A 15,970-nucleotide genomic window follows, 5' to 3' on the forward strand; every position below is an offset into this window, starting at 1 on the left:
TTTATGGGTGCGACTAGTCGCACCCAATGGCTTTCGCGCGGACTTTTTCGCACATTTTTTCTGACTTATGGGTGCGAATATGGGTGCGAATATCCGCACCTAAAAGTCGCACCTAAAAATCATGACCTTCGGGTGCGACTAGTCGCACCCATGACCTTTAGGTGCGAACTTTCGGGTGCGACTTTGTCGCACCTAAAGGTATCAATGGGTGCGACTTTCGACCTTTGGGTGCGAAAAAAGTCGCACCCAATGCTGTTTTTTGTACTAGTGTTAAACGACTCTGATTTCACTAATGCGTTTGTCACATGTGCAGCCGTAGAATATTCAAATCACATGAACGGCTTGGAAGCAAACACGAGAAGATACTTTGAGGAGCTCGGGAAAAGCAAAAAATGAGTCAAATCATTGATAGAGGAGCCACTGGAGATCGAACTCAAGGAACTACTCGTACATCTCTGCTACGCGTTCCTAGGTGAAAAGAAGACACTGCCCGTCATCATCTCTGCACAACTCAACGCCGAGGAAGAAGACAAGTTGTTGTGAGTGTTGCGGAGTCATATGCCCGTAATAGGATGGACTCTTTCCGACATCAAGGGAATAAATCCATCCTATTGCGAGCACCGCATCCTCATGGAAGATAATTCTCGGCCGTCTGTGGAGCACCAAAGGCGACTCAATCCAACAATGAAGGAGGTGGTGCGCAAGGAGATCTTGAAGTGGCTTGACGCATGGGTGGTCTACCCAATCTCCGATAGTGCATGGGTGAGCCCGGTTCAATGCGTCTCGAAGAAAGGAGGCATGACGGTGATCAAGAACAACAATAATGAACTTATCTCAAGACGCATCGTCACATGATACCGGATTTGCATGGACTACCGCAAGCTCAACTCCGCCACGAGAAAAGATCACTTTCCCATCCCATTCATTGACCAAATGCTCGATGGGCTCGTCGGCCACGAGTATTAGTGCTTCCTTGATGGCTACTCGGGGTACAATCAAATCGCCATCGCCCCCGAAGACCAAGACAAGACCACGTTCACGTGTCCGTATGGCACTTTCGCTTTCCAGTGAATGTCCTTCGGCTTGTGCAACGCCCCTGCCACCTTTCAGCGATGCATGATGGCAATCTTCTCCGACATGATCGAGAAAACCATTGAGGTATTTATGGATGACTTCTCTATTTTTGGTTCCACTTACAACGTTTGTCTCGAGAATTTGTCTAAGGCATTAGGGCGGTGCATGGAGACGAATCTGGTGCTTAATTGGGGGAAATGCCACTTCATGGTCAAGGAATGGATCGTTTTTGGGACATCTAGTGTCACCACAAGGGCTGGAGGTGGATCGAGCCAAGATAGAAACGATCGAGAAATTGCCACCCTCGGTCTCGGTCAAAGGCGTAAGAAGCTGCCTCAGGCACGTGGGTTTCTATCGGCGATTCATCAAGGACTTCTCGAAGATCATGAAGCCCATTTGCGGCCTGCTTGAGAAGGACACAAAGTTTATCTTCACCGACGAGTGTATGAAGGCGTTCAACATTCTAAAGGAGAAGCTAAACAAGGCTCCCATAATCACCACTCCTGATTGGACTCTACCATTCGAGATCATGACGGACGCGAGTGATTACGCCGTGGGTGCGTTCCTAGGACAACATCGAGACAAGTCATTCCACACGATATACTATGCGAGCCGCACTCTCAACGATGCGCAAGTCAACTACACCACCACCAAAAAGGAGCTCATTGCCGTAGTTTTTGCCTTTGACAAATTCCGGCCCTATGTCATCGGCAACAAAACCATCGTCTATATGATGGCCAAGAAGGATGCGAAACCTCAACTTATCCGGTGGGTGCTTCTCCTCTAAGAGTTTGACGTGGAGATCAAAGACAATAAGGGAATGGAGAACCTTGTCGCCGACCATCTCTCACGCCTAGAAGATCTCTCACACGTCCCCGACCATCACATGTTCATCGACGACGACTTTAGGGACAAGAAGGTGCTAGCCTCGAAGGGAATCGCACCGCCATGGTACGACGACTTCGTCAACTACTTGGTGTGCAACGAAATTCCCCCGGATTTCAATCATCAACGCCGAAAGAAGTTCCTCTCCGACGTGCGCCGCTACTATTGGGAATAACTTATTTTGTATCGCCATTGTGCGGACTCGGTGATCCGACGATGTGTGCCTGACGAAGAAATACTCTCGGTGCTCTACCACTGCCACACTTTGGAATGCGGAGGACATTTTGGGCCCGATCGCACGCAGCAAAGGTACTTCAATGCGGTTACTTTTGGCCTAATCTAATCCGCAATAGCCGAAAATTTGTCGAATCATGCGATATGTGCCAAAGAGCGGGGAACATCCCGAAACGAGACGAGATGCCATTGAAGAATGTCGTGGGGATAGAGCCATTTGACGTATTGGGGATTGACTTCATGGGACCCTTCCCATCCTCGTACGGCAGCAGATACATTCTTCTTGCGGTCGATTACGTGACACAGTGGGTCGAAGCAAAGGTGTCTCCAACGAATGATGGCAATGTGGTCCTCAATTTCCTAAAGCACAACATCTTCATGCGCCATGGCACTCCCCGAGCAATCATAAGCGACGGATGCTCACATTTCTGCAATTGACAATTCACCGCTCTCCTCACCAAGTATAGTGTCACACACCGGAAAGCTCTCGCCTACCACCCGCGAGCCAACAGACAGGCTGAAGTCTGAAACCGTGAAATCAAGAAAATTCTGGAAAAGACGGTGGGAAGCTCCTTCAAAGATTGGGCCCGTAAGCTTGACGACGCATTATGGGCATACCAAACGGCCTTTAAATCGCCGCTTGGAATGTCCCCATATCGACTCGTCTACGGCAAAGCATGTCATCTCCCGGTGGAACTCGAGCACAAGGCAGTATGGGCGCTGAAGACACTCAACTTCGACCACAAAGCCGCGGGAAAGCAAAGGCTCTTTCAACTCAACGAGGTCGACGAACTCCGACAAGAAGCGTACGAGAATGCGATGATTTACAAAGAGAAGACAAAGGCGTGGCACGACAAGCACATCAAGCCCAAGGAGATCCAACCAGGACAGCAAGTTCTACTCTACAACTCCCGGTTGAAACTCTTCCCTGGAAAGCTCAAGTCGCGATGGTCCGGGCCATTTAAAATTACGCAAGCCTTCCTGTCGGGAACTTTCGAGTTAGAAAGTACGAGTGGAGAAAGATTCAAGGTGAACGGGCAGCGCGTGAAACCGTATTTCGGAGCGATTTTTGAGAGTGAGAAAGTGGTGGCCTATCTCGACCTCGTCTAGAAATAAAAAGCGGTAACTCGTCAAGCTATTGACGTTAACTAAAGTGCTTCGCGGGAGGCAACCCGTGGTTTATTTCGTTGCATTTTAGTTATATTTTTTTGTTTTGTCTTTATTTCATTCGTTACATTTGATATATATAAGGAGTGAAAATTTCCTATCTCGCGCGCCACGAGACCCCTGCGTGGGTTTTCGAAATTTTCATCTCCGAGCAACATGCGCGGAATGTGCTGTGTTTTTATCTGCTACCTCGCGCCGCGACCCAAGTACCGCGCGGTGCGAGGTCCCGAATTATTTCAAATTAAAAACCGCAGCTTCAAACACAACTTCATTGTAACAAACCCTTCTCTCCTCTTTTCTTTGACTTTCTGTAGAGTAAAAAGTTTTTTTTTCGAGATTTTTGGCAGCACAACACTTGAACTAACACGTTAATTCCATTGTTCATCACATTGCTTAAATTTCTCCTTCATTCTTGTTTTACCTTTGTGTGTTCTTCACTACCACTTGCAGAAAACAAGGTAAAAATTCTTCAAACTCATTTTCTTTGATGAATTGGTGTTAGACTCATGTTTAGATGATTGGTTAGAGTGATTTTGATGCTTAGGGTCGAGTAAATTTGTGCCCACTTTGTTCATTGTTTAGTTAGTTTGGCTCTCCCACCATGTGTTCGATGAAATGTCTAAACAAAATCGAACTTGAAATTTTGATCACTTGGGGTTTGAATTCACGTGTAGCAATAAGAGGAAAAGGTCAGGATTCAAGTTTGGGGGAGCGGGTCATTTCAAACATATTCTATGATTGAATGTTGGTCGACTAATTTCGGGTATATTTGTCTTGTAGATGCATCGAGCTGCATCATCGTCTCTTTTCTTGTGGGGGATTTTTGTACATTAGTAGTTTATTTTCTAGGTTGTTTTGGTTTTGTTTTAGGATAATTTATAGAAATTGGGGTTTTGTGTGCTTTAACTGACTCAATAAATGTTTGTCGATGATATGGCTAAAAATCTGTGAATTACAGAGTGAAAAAGAATCTTGTTGAGTTTTATGTTATCACTTAAGCCCGAATAATGTTTATCTGGATACTTAGATGACCTTGAGTAGTAGTCTAACTAAGTTCTGAAAAGTGACCACCGAACACACTAAGAACCTCTTCGGATCCCTAGTCGAAGCGAAAGTGAGTGTACATTGATCTAGTAAGAATGATATAGGCACTAGGAATAACCCGTCTAGCTAGAAAGCCTACCTAAGAATATGCATCAATTAGAACCCATTCACAAAAAGCCGAACAATTTACCTTTCTCGATACTTAGTCAGAAAAAGCCGAGCCAAAATAATTTTGAAATCCCTTAAAGAACCCCAGTAACGTTAGCGACTCTTGAGTGTCAACATGAATGATTTTTTTTCTACGATTTTGTGATACGTTTGTTGACTAGTCTCTACATGTCCATTAGATCATTAGACACCACGCCGGTGATCTTCAGTATCTAATAATAAAAATATGAAAAAGAGAGAAAAAAAAAAGAAAAAAAGAAAAAGAAAAAAAGAAAAAGAAAAAACAACATCAATAAAAAAAGCGTGTACTTTTGTTTTGTTTAATTTCTTAATTCTTTATGTGATTTGTTTTGGTGGTGTTCTGTTAAGTTAAGTTTAGAGACTTGTCTATGCTTGATTGAATTTTGGGGGGAAAACACGGGAAAAGTAAGACTAAGTGTAAAAGGGGTGAGTGAGTGAGCTTTGTATAAGGGTTGTGATTTTGGTGAGAAACTGAGTCGCTAAGGTTTGTGTTTGAGCCATTCAAAAATTCCATTCCATACCTTTGACTCGAGCCTAAAACATTACAAGCCTTTAAGACCTATTGACGAGCTAGGAAGGACGTGTGCGAATTAGTGGAGATCAAGGGTGAAGAGAAGACTTATGGTGTATCGAATCGAATAAATTATCATTCAAATGAATTGATTCTTGTGGTCGCGTATTAGGATTGGAAAGGTTACGAGGCTTGGGAATCGAAAGCTAATCGAGACAAAAGAACATTGCAAACGGCTGGAGCTAACACGAACTATGGATTCTTTTACATTTGGTAGTTGACTTAGTGTTTAAAACCATGGATTTCCATGTCGATGTAAGTCGAGAGGTTTGAAATTGAGGAAAATATGAGTCAGTTATTCTACTTAAAGCATTGAAATTTACCATTTTAGTGTAGGTAACTTCTTTTGTGTGTTTAATGTTGTGTTTATTGTTTTGTCTCTTGAGGACAAGCAACGGTTTAAGTTTGAAGGTATTTGATAGGTGCGTGTCGTATGTAGAAAACTCCTATAATCCCGACTAAATCCGAGCTTATTCTTGTGTAGTTTTGAGGTTTTTCGTGTGTTTTGAGGGCTTTCAGGTCAAGATGGGATTTTTTTGATACTCTGGGCAAATCTGTACAAAATGAGGCATCCGGGATCGAATATGAGTAAAAAATGAAGGAGGAGTCAAGAAACAGGGCAACCTCGCGCCGCGACGTGCCTATTGTGCACCGCGAGGTCTGGAGATTCGTCCCAAGTCAAACTCTAAGCGTCTTGCGCGTTTCGCGAGGCTGTGGAAATGTTTACCTCGCGTCGCGACCTTCATACTGCGCGCCGCGAGGTAAAGAAATTTGGGTGCCGAAAATCTCCGAGTGTGAGGCGCGGAACGCGAAGTCCCGAAGATATCAACGTGGCGCCGCGACCCTTACACCACACGCCGCGAGGTGAGCCGAGACAAAAAGAGGAAACGCGGATTTAGAGTCGATCTGAGCCGTTGGATCACTTTTAATTACCTAGTCTGCTCCGAAAATTAGGAGAAACCGAAGGATTTTGACCTAGGCCAATAAATACACCTCTTAACCTCTTGTTTAAGATCTTAGTTCTTTTTTTTTAATTGTTTTTACTTAGTTCTTGGGAGAGATAGAGAAATAGAGGAGAGCCGTTCTTCATCAATTCGCGTCAATTACAGTTTTCTTCCTCTCCTTTAGTCTTGAACTCCCGTATTTTAATTACAATTCAGTTTTTTTATTATGGTTTATTCTTCTTGTTGGAATTGATCCAGGGTTAAGAAAAGATTTAACGCTTCGAGCAAGCGGCGGAATTCAAAAAATTTCTTTAAAACACGTAAAACGTTTTTACTAACCTAGACAAAGAGCAAGTACATATAAATTAAAACTATTAATGAGCATTATATGTTTACTAACCTTTGAGAAGCTTGAACGTTGAGAAGCCTAAGGAAGGTTGAAACGTTCGTCTCGCCTCGCAGCACGTCTCTCTTCTTTCTTGGGAACTCGAGCAACCACGAAAGTTTCTATCACAATAATCACTCGAGAAAGAAAGGAATTAGTGTGTAGGCACTTTTAAACACGACGACTCAAGAACAAGTCTCAAAGTCGAAGAGCTAAAACACTAGGTCAAATGTGGACCTAGGTGCCAAAAAAAAAAACGAAAGAAAACTAGAGAGAGAGAGGGAGAGGGGCGGTCACCACAAGGTCTAGAGAGAGAAGCTCTCAATCTCTAACTTATGTGGGATGAATTAAAATGAGAGGAATGAGGGCTCTATTTATAGGAGAGGGTTTACCTTCAATAAGGTAGTTTCCTCTTCTATAGAATACCACATATTCATGAGCAAATATTGCCCTTATTCACTTAGAGTCACACAACCAAGACTTGCCAAGCAAGTCCTTGGATATGTTTCCTCTTTTATTTTGCTTCTCTCTTGCCTTTAATTCCCGGCCACCACTCTTTCCTTCTAGAGGAAATGTGTTTCCTCTTTTTCTTTTGGCAAGTATCTTCATACATTAATGCACAAAATTGGTCTCTCTCTTGCCATGTTAGACGTGCAAGCCTTCTAGAAGGTGTTCTAGATTTTTCTTTATTTGTTCATGACAACATAAGAAAAATGCCCATTAGGAATTTTCAAGTAAAATTCCATGAAATGAAATTGATCCTCAAGGCCCAAAAATCTTATTATGGCCGAGTGGAATAAGTCATCATATGACAATGTCAAAAAAATTTATTGTCATTCATTTCATCCTATTTCCAACAAGACAAAAATAAACTTTAGACAATTTTCAAAAAACTTGTCTCGTTCTTGTTTTGACTTAGCTTCTAGTTTAACTATTCCTACTCGATATGATTTGTGACAGTGACGTCATGGATCCAAACGAACAAAGCATGATCTAAAATACTTGGACTCAAAAGTGCACAAACCTTTTCCAAGTTTAGCTTAATGTCAACTGACTCCACTAAAGAGTTGACACTGAGAATCTCTCGGTTCAAATGAATTTATTTTCTACTAAAAAATTCAACTAAATTGTGATGAGTGGATCAGCTGAATATTATCTATGTTTACCCTTCATGAATATCATCAGCTAGTCGGGATTTACAAAATTACCATTTTACCCTTCTAGATATTATTTCATCAACTCATTTGTCGCTTGTGAATAAGTTAGAAACAATGTATTGACGAGGAGCTAACAAGTCACATTGATTCATCCAAAAGAGTCATGACTAAATTTGGACACTGGCCAGTTGATTTATTCACATTCCAATGAACAAAGCATGATGTGATATACATTGCATTTTAGCAATCTTGTACATGAATTACATATCTATGAGAACTTCACAAAGTTACTCATGACATCTTCATAACTCAGTACTTCACCAATAGGTCCTGTTAAGAATCACATAGTGAATCCGAACTCTGACTTTCTCAAATGAAAATACGTAAGCTATGAAATGGCATGTCTCATTTTAGGATTGAGGTAAGCCTGATGCAATTCATACGTAGTGAGCTCGAGACATAAGAGGTTAAATGGTTTGTTCTTATCTTGTCTCTAGAAGTGCACTGGTCAATTCCGTACCTTCAGAAGATACCGAGAAGAACTATAGCGTCTCCAACTCTCAATGTCCCATAATCAGACATCATAGATTCTCCTAACAATCGTACTGAGATCAATAGTCCTTAGATCCTTAGATTGCGAATATATTGTTTTAAGCAAACCATGAAGAGTTTGTTCTTGCAAATCTACATTTGTCTCTTCATATTTTGTTAGGTTTGTTTATGGACTAAAGACTAAGGTTTTATCATAAAGTTTCAGACAGGGAAGAATGAATGAACGTTTCAACTTTTATTAATAAATAAACAATTATAAGCAAGAGTTTTCGTGAGACTTATTACATCAAATGTACATAAGTAAAGACTACATCTCATCTTGTGGGCACCATTGACAACAAACCCTTACTTGACTCAAAGAAGATGTGTGTAGTGCTTCATGCCTAATCCTTCCCGATGCTGGTCGAAGACCTTGTTCGCTAGGGCCTTCGTGGATGGATCTGCCAGGTTGTCCACCGTTGAGATCTTCTTTACCTCCATGTCTCCGCGCTGCACGATCTCTCGAATCAAATTGTATTTCCTCTTAATATGTTTAGAGCGCTTATGGCTTCGAGGTTCCTTTGAGTTAGTGACAGCCGCACCATTATCACAATAAAGGGTCATGGGCTCGTCAACGTTTGGAACAACTTCCGAATACTAAAGGAATTTTCTAAGCCATACAGCCTCTTTCGATGCTTCACAAGCAGCCACATATTCTGCTTCCATTGTGGAGTCAGCAATGCAAGATTGCTCAATACTCCTCCACACAACAGCTCCACCATTAAGGATGAACACAGATCCTGAAGTGGATTTCCTTGAATCCTTATACGCTTAAAAATCGCAGTCGGTATATCCCGTCATAGTAAGGTCAGTACCTGAATATATAAGCATCAAGTTCCTAGTTCTTCGAGAAGTTCCTTTTGTCGACTTTATTTATTTATTCAAATTCAGAAGTCGAGCATTACAAAAGTTTGTATATTACAATCCCTACGCCCTTAGAAGAGTTTCATCCTCGAAACTTAGGACAACGCATGGTACTTCTTTTGCATTTCGCTCTCGAGCTCCTGGGTAGCTTCTTCTACAACATGTCTCTTCCATAACACCTTGACCAAAGGGATGGTCTTGTCTCTCAAAACGTTATCCTTGCGATCAAGAATCGCAATGGTTGGCTCTTCATGCCTAACTTCAGGAGAGATCTCAACATCTTGCTCTTGTAGAACATGCGATGGATCAGGCACATACTTTCGTAGCATGGATACATTGAACACATCATGGAGGTTGGACATGGATGACGATAACGCTAAGCGATAAGCTGTCTTGCCTACACCCTCAAGGATCTCAAAAGGTCCGACATACCTTGGATTGAGCTTTCTTTTCTTTCCAAACCTCATCACGCCTCAAATCAGTGGGACATTTAGGAAGACTTTCTCTCCTGCCTCAAACTCTAGAGGTCTTCTATGCTTTTCTATGTAGCTTTTTTGACGACATTGTGCTGTCATCATTCGGGCTTGAATTTTCTTGATTGCGTCGGTGGTCTGCTCGAGCAATTCATGCCCGATGAACTTGATCTCACCAGCTTCATCCCAATTAACTGGAGAGCGACAATTCCGCCCATAAAGAGCTTCATAGGGTGCCATCTCAATCGTCGCTTGATAACTGTTGTTGTACGAGAACTCGACCAAGGGAATATAACGACTCCACGAGCCGTGGAACTCCAAAACACACGCTCAGAGCATATCATCTAACACTTAGATCGTGCGTTCACTCTAGTCGTCAGTTTGGGGATGAAATGCATTGCTGAATTTCAGTCGGGTCCCCAAATAACGTTGTAAACTCATCCAAAATTTGGACGTGAAACGAGCATCACGGTCAGAGACGATTGAGCTAGAAACTCCATGTAGGCGTACAATCTCCTTAATGTAGAGCACAACAAGTTTAGCCATGGTGTGAGTGGCCTTTATAGGTAGAAAATGCGTTGATTTGGTCAATTTGTCAACAATAACCGAAACTGAATCCTGACCAGTGGTGGTTTTAGGTAAACCAGACACAAAATCCATCGTTATCTGCTCCCATTTCCAGTGCGGAATCTCTAAAGGTTGGGATTCCCGCTGGTTTTTGGTGTTCCACCTTAATTTGTTGATAGGTAAGACATCTTTGAACAAATTCAACTACATCTTTCTTCATTCCTGGCCACCACTAGACTTTCTTCAAGTCTTGATACATCTTTGTCACACCTGGATGTATAAAATATGGTGTTCCATGAGCTTCTTCTATCAATTGTCTCTTGATCTCCTCATTGGACGGTATATAAATGCTTCCATTGCATTTTAAAACATCGTTCTCATCTAACTTGAAGTCACCTTCTTTACCATTTTGAGCCTCAAACATTTTCCCAAGAAGATATTCGTCTGCGTACTGACCATCTTTAATCTGTTCTAGCAACATCGGACGTACGCTGAGAGCAGCTAATCTTCCAATGATCAGCTGAAGTTCTAGCTGCGGAACATCACCTTTTAAATGAAGAGACGTATCAACCAAACTTGCTAAGGACGCTACAGATTTGCGGCTAAGCGCATCTGCGACTTTATTTGCCTTACAAGGATGATAATGCAATCAAAGTCATAGTCATTCAGAAGTTCCATCCAACGTCCTTGGTGCATGTTCAACTCTTTTTGAGTAAAGATATATTTAAGTGTCTTATGGTCCGTATAGATGTCGCAATGAACTCCATACAAATAATGTCTCCATATCTTCAGCGCAAAAACAACAGCTGCAACCTCTAGATTATGCGTAGGGTACCGAAACTCATAATCTTTCAGTTGTCGAGAGGCATATGCGATGACTTTCCCATGCTGCATCAATACTGCGCCTAAACCTTTCTTAGACGCATCATAGTAGATAGCAAATCCATCATCTCCCTGTGGAATTATGAGCACTGGCGCTGTTGTCAGCCGATTTTTCAGTTCTTGAAAGCTTTACTCACACGTCTCGGACAAGTTAAGCTTATGTTCTTTACGAGTCAATTGGGTCAAAGGCATGGCTAATTTAGAAAATCCATCCACAAACTTTCTATAATAGCATGCTAAGCCCAATAAGATTTTCACTTCAGTGCCCTCAACGCCGATATGACCGGACGACTCGATTTTCGAGATGAGCCTTGAATTGGAATGGTTTAAGTCCCGGTTTCTGAAATGAAACAGAATTCTTTTGATAATCAATAACCGCATAATGTTTGTCCAACCAATCCATTATGAGGATTACGTCATAGTCCATCATCTCTAGTTTGATTAAATCCGCTTCGCGAATATGATCTCAAATTTGGATAGGCACGCCTTTATACCAGTGTGACTGATATCTATCCCCCGAAGGCGTAACCGTAACAAACAGATTCGGGAATGTTTCTCTACTTTTACTTAGTAAGTCAAATCTTCTAGATGCAATAAATGAGTTTGTGGCTCTTGAATCTATCAATGCGTATGCAGAGAAGGAGTCTACGAAAATCTGACCTGCGACTGTATTCCATGATCCTGCTCGGACTTCATCTTCACGTATAGAGAACACTCTTGCATTAGCCTTCGATTGCTCTTTCCAGGCGGGGATCTTTTCTTCAGGAGGTTTGCATGCTCGCGATAGGTGAACCTCTTTACCGCAACTGTAGCACTCCATATTACAGGCAAAACATTTAGTTTGTAGTTCCCACGGTTCCTTTCCTGTTTCACCGAATGTGAACAGTTCCCCGAACTCACTTGGAACCGATTACTAGAGCCTTGCTGCGACCTAGTTCCACTTCCCTGCTGCTACCGATCCTACCAGTTCTGCTAAAATTTGGCTCTTTTCCGCGAACCATCTTGACTCGCATCAGCGGACTCTGAAGGTGTTGTGGAAGCTGATTTCAGAGTAATGGCCTGCTCATTGCCATTCCAACCTGCGACGCGCAAAGCTCTATGCACGATATTTGCATAAGTGCGGGCCCAATATCTCCACTGTCCACGTGATTCATAACATTCACGTTAAGCCCATGTATATACTTCATTTTACGAGCTTGGTCTGTGGGTGCCAGGGAAGGAGCAAACAATGCCAATGAATCAAACTTGGCTCAAGGTCATAAACTCGCATACCTTGTTCGATAGGTTAGTTACGTTAAGATACTTCCTATGAAACAGCTTAAGGAAGTGTGCCCACATCATTGCATGAACATCCTCGTATGACGCCACTATCTCCCACCAACTCAAGGCCTCATCCTCCGGCTGGTTTACGGCACAGGCCACTTTCTCTGTGTCCGTCAGCTGCATTAGCTACAGACCTGTTGGATCTTCTTAAGCCACTTCTCAGCTGCAGCCCGATCAACATTGCCATCAAAGATCGGAGGCTTTTGCTTTTGAAACCTCTCATACATCGGCTTACCTATAGGAGGGACGACGTCTGGTATCTGGAAGTTCAATTCTTCTTGAGGATCTGCATGCACTTGTGGTGGCTTCTCGCGTCGTTCATCTTGAGCTGGAGGTTTAAGGGTTTGGCTGAGGTGGCGTGTTCAATCTCGTCAAGACATCCGCGATCGTGCGGCTATGCTGCTCTATCCGTTGAGCAGACCTTGATATCGACGCTCCTTATGATCGTCTCATCGAGCAACGCCAACTCATATTTTTCAGGATGCGTCTAATCTCTGTGAGATCCGCATCTAAAACATTCTTGGCATTAGATGTACCTCGTCTAGACCCCACTTCCTTCTTATTTTCACATATAAGAGGATGGACATGGTTGAACATCACAATCAACCATAACGAAAATGTTGTCAATGGTGCTCACAAGAAGAGTTGTAGTATTTACTTTTCTACATTTGATGTAATAACACTACTACAAAACTAGGATTCTACAACGCTTAAAAACAGTTGTAGAATGATTCTACAACACTTCTTAAGCGTTGTAGAATCCTGCGTTGTAGAAGCTTCTACAACGCTTAAAAATCCGTTTTAGAATCCAACAGCTTTCTACAACGCTTAATTATCCGTTGTAGAAACTAAGATTCTACAACGGATTTTTAAGCGTTGTAGAAGCTTCTACAACGGTTAGAATCCATTGTGTAATTTTTAAATATTTTCAAACATCTCGCCGCGGCGAAGTATATTTCTCGCCGCGGCGACATAATATACAACGGATCTTCAATCCGTTGTAGAATCACGTCGCCGCGGCGAGAAATATACGTCGCCGCGGCGAGTTATTTGCCGCGGCGAGGTACGTTCCGAGCCGCGGCGACAACATTCTACAACGGATTGTCAAGCGTTGTAGAATCAACTCGCCGCGGCAAATATTACACTTCGCCGCGGCGACGTCAAATCTTAGCCGCGGCGACAACATTCTACAACGGATTGTCAAGCATTGTAGAATCAACTCGCCGGGGCGAATATTACACTTCGCCGCGGCGACGTCAAATCTTAGCCGCGGCGACATATTCTACAACGGATAATTATGCGTTGTAGGAAGGCGATGAATTTTTTTTAAAAAACTCGCCGCGGCGAATAAAAAATCTCGCCGTGGCGAGACTGAGATTTCTAATTTGCCTGCTCTCGGTATCTTTTCTCGCCGCGGCGAATAATATTTCCCGCCGCGGCGAGAAGTATAGTTCGCCGCGGCGAGAATCATTTATTTTCAATCCAAAATCTGTTTTTACACGATACTAGCACCTGAAAATAATCTTCAATACAAAAAATATCTAATATATACATTCATCTTCAAATATCCTCATCTTCAAAACATTCAAAATCTAATATATACATCTACAACCAATCCACAATTCAATAAAAAAAACTAGCTAATCATCACAGTTAATAAATGTTTGTACATAACTTACCCATTCTTCCCTAACTCTCTCTAAATCCTCCTTTGTATAGGATTTCTTATTTTCTAATTTTCCTACACCTCCTACGACTATATCACGCATATAAGAAATCACGAAATACCCGCATTCCGTGTTTCCCGTTTGTCTCGGAGCGTCCCAAGCCTTGATGTACGTTGATTGCCCGTTACTATGGGCGTTTTGACGCTCGAGCTTGAAATCAACAAGAACCCTATATAACACGGAGATTATAAGAGAAAAAACATCTAGAACGATTTATAATAAAAATTATTTAAGAAATCAAAATATTACCTTTTTATCAATCGATTTAAATCGGTTGGGATTTTATTTCTCAACGGGTCAAAGAAAATAGCGCTATTTCCCTAAAGGTCGAGGACAACGAGCATCCAATGCGCACCTTTGTTATACGGCATCAAAACTAATTCACCAAATTTGCAATCTCGTACCACGTTTCCAACGTCCTTGACTCGTTTTGACAAATAAGCCTCCTCGTCGTCATTTTCGATGTACGAACTTAAGCTCGGATTTATAAAACAATAATTTCGAGTCTTCTTCGCCTTTTCTAGCCTCGAGCGTAGATAGCTTTGACAAACAAATATTTAGTTGATCAAAACACTAAATATTGAATATTGATATTAAAAAACGCATATAAAGAAAACTCTTACTCCCTATAAACCGTTATGCTCCCCGCGCCAATTTCCAAGTATTGCAAAAAATCGGAAATGTCTTCAAATGACACCGGAATCGGGATAGCCGCGAGACTTGGACTAACATTGACCATAATCACATCCCCTTCCGGTAACATTACTTTGTTGGCATGTTGAGCGAGCAATCGATACTTGGGATTAATCACCTTGTACGGAATCTTCTTAGCATCATCGATGCTAGCTTCACTCTCAAAACCGAGCTTTGAGAGTTGTTTGACAACCGGACCGCGACTCTCTATTCCCGTGTCCATTTCCATGAGTCTCTTCGGCCACGAGACAAACCCGCCTATAGCATCTTCAATGGTTTGAGCTTCTTCGGTGGGAATTGGCAATTTTGCTTTTTTAATCAAAACCCCCAAAACGGCCACGCGTAAATTTCCTTCCTCCAAAGGTGAGAAATGAACTACGCCTCCATTCATGTACGCTCGCCCATTTGCAACATGAATTGTGCCTCCGAACTCGGTGTCATCAATGAAAAGAAGACACTCGACACTTTCATCCGAACTCGGTGTCACCGGCGTGGTTGGATTCAAAGAGCAACTAGCACGAACACTATTGGGTTTTTCCACAACAATAGGATCGATCTTCGGACGATCATCAACAATGATAGGATCGATCTTCGGATGATCATCAACATCTTCGTGTTCTAAGCGAATCAAGAATTTTATCAATAACTTAATACCAAAACATTTATCTTTAATAATTAGATAAAAAAAAAATTAAACATACCTAAAGAGACCGCTTCATTGACGTGTTCTTCAACATTTGCCATCTCTTTATCATCAACAACCTTCGCGTTGAGATTCTCTTCCACTTGCTCGACACTAGGCGACTCGACATTAATGCTACCATTTCCACCGAAGGCCTTCATCACCAAAGACTTTAACTCGCTCATTTCCCGACGCATCTTCATTACTTCTTCGTTGGAGGAAAAAAGTACTTAAAACGCGACGTGTGTTTGGATTGACCGCAAACTCGCGACGTTCCCAAAGCTTCTTGCAAAACACTCTTTCCCGATTCCGGCAACCATGTCCCTTGCGATGCTTGTTGTGATAACGTTTTCTACACATAAAATTATTTGAAAATAAAATTACAAGGTTAATTGTTATCACAAAGGTAAAGAACTTACGATTTTTTCTCCCATCAATTTGTCTTTCTCATCCTTGTAGTTATCTACGTCTTTCATTCGCGAGTCAATCCAAAGTTCCTCTTTCGTAGGCCATTCCCC

The 15,970-nt window shown here is 42.2% G+C and overlaps 2 protein-coding genes across 2 annotated transcripts; one reads left to right on the forward strand and one right to left on the reverse strand.

Annotated features, from left to right (window-relative positions):
- The first annotated feature begins 2,229 nt into the window (after positions 1-2,229).
- Positions 2,230-3,303, forward strand: LOC149402757 (uncharacterized). Its single transcript, XM_089608515.1, has 2 exons — positions 2,230-2,514; positions 2,752-3,303. The coding sequence occupies exons 1-2, from the start codon at positions 2,230-2,232 to the stop codon at positions 3,301-3,303; spliced, it is 837 nt and encodes a 278-aa protein (XP_089464641.1).
- A 5,897-nt stretch (positions 3,304-9,200) lies between these two features.
- On the reverse strand, positions 9,201-9,572 carry LOC149402758 (uncharacterized). The gene has a single exon (XM_089608516.1). The coding sequence runs from the start codon at positions 9,570-9,572 to the stop codon at positions 9,201-9,203; it is 372 nt and encodes a 123-aa protein (XP_089464642.1).
- Between the last annotated feature and the right edge of the window lie 6,398 nt (positions 9,573-15,970).

This window comes from Urtica dioica, chromosome 3 (genome assembly GCF_054948205.1).
Source record: "Urtica dioica subsp. dioica isolate 48M chromosome 3, U.dioica_male_clone48M_v1_H2, whole genome shotgun sequence".
NCBI classification, from domain to species: Eukaryota; Viridiplantae; Streptophyta; class Magnoliopsida; order Rosales; family Urticaceae; genus Urtica; species Urtica dioica.

Bases quoted from the DNA above. Each gene is read 5' to 3' on its own strand.
- LOC149402757 (XM_089608515.1), top strand. From the start codon at position 2,230: ATGCGGAGGACATTTTGGGCCCGATCGCACGCAGCAAAGGTACTTCAA. The intron at 2,515-2,751 runs GTGTCTCCAACG...ATTCTGGAAAAG, and splicing joins CACAGTGGGTCGAAGCAAAG to ACGGTGGGAAGCTCCTTCAA.
- LOC149402758 (XM_089608516.1), bottom strand. From the start codon at position 9,572: ATGAGGTTTGGAAAGAAAAGAAAGCTCAATCCAAGGTATGTCGGACCT.